A 3,333-nucleotide genomic window follows, 5' to 3' on the forward strand; every position below is an offset into this window, starting at 1 on the left:
TCAAAGTACATCTGATACACATGATCTCATAATAATGATCCATGAAGTCATTGTTATAGATGAAGTGAGGGAGAGTGAGGGAAGTGAGACTGACGAGGAGTGAAACGGGACTCAGACATGTCACACAAATATGGTATAAATGTAATTTACTGATCATGCTTTTATTCTTTGAAGCTTGCATTGCTGTACTGCTTCCCATGTGCATGGCTTAAAATGTACTGGCTATATGTCAATACAACTTCTTCTCTATAACTAGAGATCCAATACCAGTCTGCTCCACTGAGCAATAATGGGAGACACCATTAGATTAAACATTTGGTTTGGGTTTTTCATGTTGTTATAATTAAGCTAGAATCCCTCTGTATTTCACCGCAGCACAGAAGCTGTGACATTAGATATGATGGATGAAGCATATGTTACTTTATTTATGAATATGAGGCAACTCTTACTCATATTTCAACTCAACAACAGTTTTATGTTCAGAGTTTTGTTCATAAGTCACTAAAAAACTTGTCTATCATCACATAGTGCATCTACTTAGTATGTTAAGCATTCACTCTGTTTGAAGTTGAAGAGCCATATTTAAACCTTTGCCCACTACTTAACCAGAACCCACCACAAAGAGAAGGAAAACACATTTATGAATTGTAGTAAATAAGCTTTTATTTGAGTTCAGATTACATTACAGGGAGGTTTATTGATAACTCAAGTTGACATCCACAAAATGTAAAAAGTACTCAGTTTTTAAAAGCATCATTTTATTTCATGCCTTGGGAGTTAGCAGAGGTCCAAATCTGATCACCTTCCCTGTCCAGCACCAGTTTGCCGTCATCTGTCAGATGAAGACGGCACATGTTACTCTCAGGTTTGGCGGAGTTTGTGTGCCACTTGGGTTTATCAGCCTTGTTGTACATGACCAGGTTGCAGTCAGCCTGCATGCACAGGCGGTGAGCATCACTTCCTGCAGTGTCTGAAGCCCACATTGGCTTCCAGCCAAAGATGACAAAGTTACCATCATCCTGCAGGAAAAAACAGTGACTGTTAGTAATCAGTTACTTCTACATTTAATTTTACACAAATCAGTAGACATGTATCATCTTGCATCTTGATAAGTGTCTTGAGTGTCCGAATATTCTCACCTGGAACATAGCCTTCCACTGCCTGTTGTTGGAGATCAGATAGTCTCCTCTGCGGAGCTCATCATTTTTGGACAAGTAGTTCCTGCTCATGATTCTGAAACAGAAAGAAACTCTTGGTCAAATTCACAAAAGGACATTGTTGCTTTTGCACAAATAGGACAAAAAGAAACTGTGTAGGGGAGAACGGGGTTGGTTGTCACATTCATTGGATGCCACTCCCTTTTCAGACATTGGGATCAGAGGTCACCTACAAGACACTTGACACTGAAGTGAAAGGACTTTTAGTGTTTAATGTCAAAATGTGAATATCCAGCTCTTCAGTGTTTCTCCTCTAGGCATTTACACAATGGGTTTATAATAAAACAATTATTACCATTAAAAAGTATGAGAGAAGAGATATAGTTTAGTTTTTTTTCTTAGCTACGCTACAACATGTGGTTGTTAGCTTTGGGGGTAGCAAAACTTTTAAAATTCATATTTAAGATTGCCTCCATTTTTTTTTATTTTTCTCCATTAAAATAGAGGGACAACCAATCCCATGATCAGGATGGTTATCACAAGTGCACAAGACGCACTTGACAGTCTACATCTTTTGAACAGAATAAGCTTAAAGAGAGTAAGATCACACCATTCTTATCTGACACTTTAGGCTCCCAATGCACATTGACAGGGAATCTATCAAGGATACAGTTTTTGAGGGATTCAAGTGAAGGTAAAATGTGTGACTACCAACCCTGTTCTCCCCTAATTCACAAAGCACCACAAAGGGTGAAATGCAACCCTAACTGCGCTGCCAAGCAGCGTCTTAGTGCTCCTTTGCTGTTTGCACGAATTTAAATGAGGCACTATGCACACATTTGGTGCAAAATTGGTCCCTGTCCAATTCACAACGCCCAGCACTAACAGCCACATGCAGTTGAAGTGAAATTATTAGTGTCTTCAGAGAGTTGCTGGTAACTGAAGCACATTTATAAGGGGGTGCCACGCCCAGACTTTCCAGTGATCATGGCTTCAGGGATTGCAGCCAGGTGAAGGCATCATTATCATCACTTTTTGATTTAACTGAGACTGAAATTATTCGCAGATACATGTTACCAGGTCAAACAATTCTTGCTATACTTGATGACATCAAGGATGACACTGAGCCAGCCACCCAAAGATACAATGCAGTACCTGGCATTGTCAAACTGCTTTCAACATTTATACTTTGCTGCATGGATAATTGCAATCAGATGCAAAACAAGGTCAAATTGCATTCAGCTGTAAAACTTTATGGGTGTGTTTATGGGTCATATAATTAACGCAATATCTTTTGTGAATCGGACCTTGAGATAGTGATAGATAGACAGATAGTGGTTGCAAATGATGCACAATTTATGGTGCTATCAGCAGCTGCAATCTATTCTTTGTGAATTTACCGCTCTATGTTGAATCCATCTAAAAGACTGAAAATTCATTAACAAAATATGTTTTGTAAGTTTGCATTTCCTTTGTGCACCACCAGAGACCAGTGATGTGATTCTTTTTATGAATAAAAAAAGTTATTCTTTTCCTTCTTCCATTGGTTTATACCCACAATGAACCTAATGTACCTATTAGTAACATAATTTCAATAACACAGATTTAACAGTAAACTATAACACTTCTGCATTAAACTACTCTTGCACAGCAATGTATGAATCCATCAATCAGTGTAGAGGTGCACGGTACTTACAGACTCAAATGTTCCACACCTGACAGACTGCAGAAGAGGAAAAGAAGAGGTGGAGTGAAAGTAGTAAAATCCACTCCATTTTATATTATTTGATCTGGGGGTGGAGAGAAAATGGGGGGATAAGTGGGGGGAAAGAGGAGTGTCCTGCTCCCCTTGTTCAGGGGGACATTCAGTTCAGTTCTTTCATCCAGTTTAATTCAGTACAGAACATTCAGTTCTCATTCTGGACACACATTCTTTATGTTAGTGTCGTTTTTCTTTGGAGGACAGTCTCAATAAGCGACAAAATGCAGCGCTCCTTCCGTGCCAATGTATTTAAACATTTATCTGAAGCTTATATAAGGCTTCAGCTGTACAAATTAGTAAAATTAAGTCAGTGTCTTTCAAAGTTAAGGTCTTTTTCATACTAAATTCCCTCTTTTTGTTTCTATACTTCCACTGCAGCAGAACAGGAACACTGTCTGTTGAGACACAAAGAGG

The 3,333-nt window shown here is 38.7% G+C and overlaps 1 protein-coding gene across 1 annotated transcript; it reads right to left on the reverse strand.

Moving 5' to 3' along the window:
* Window positions 1-641: 641 nt before the first annotated feature.
* Window positions 642-2,967, reverse strand: LOC122972094 (lectin-like). The gene is made up of 3 exons (XM_044338858.1): window positions 2,854-2,967; window positions 1,140-1,233; window positions 642-1,019 (listed from the first exon to the last, which is right to left on the reverse strand). The coding sequence occupies exons 2-3, from the start codon at window positions 1,227-1,229 to the stop codon at window positions 759-761; spliced, it is 351 nt and encodes a 116-aa protein (XP_044194793.1). The 5' UTR covers window positions 1,230-1,233; window positions 2,854-2,967; the 3' UTR covers window positions 642-758.
* Window positions 2,968-3,333: the final 366 nt, after the last annotated feature.

Source organism: Thunnus albacares, chromosome 21 (genome assembly GCF_914725855.1).
Source record: "Thunnus albacares chromosome 21, fThuAlb1.1, whole genome shotgun sequence".
Classification (NCBI taxonomy): domain Eukaryota; kingdom Metazoa; phylum Chordata; class Actinopteri; order Scombriformes; family Scombridae; genus Thunnus; species Thunnus albacares.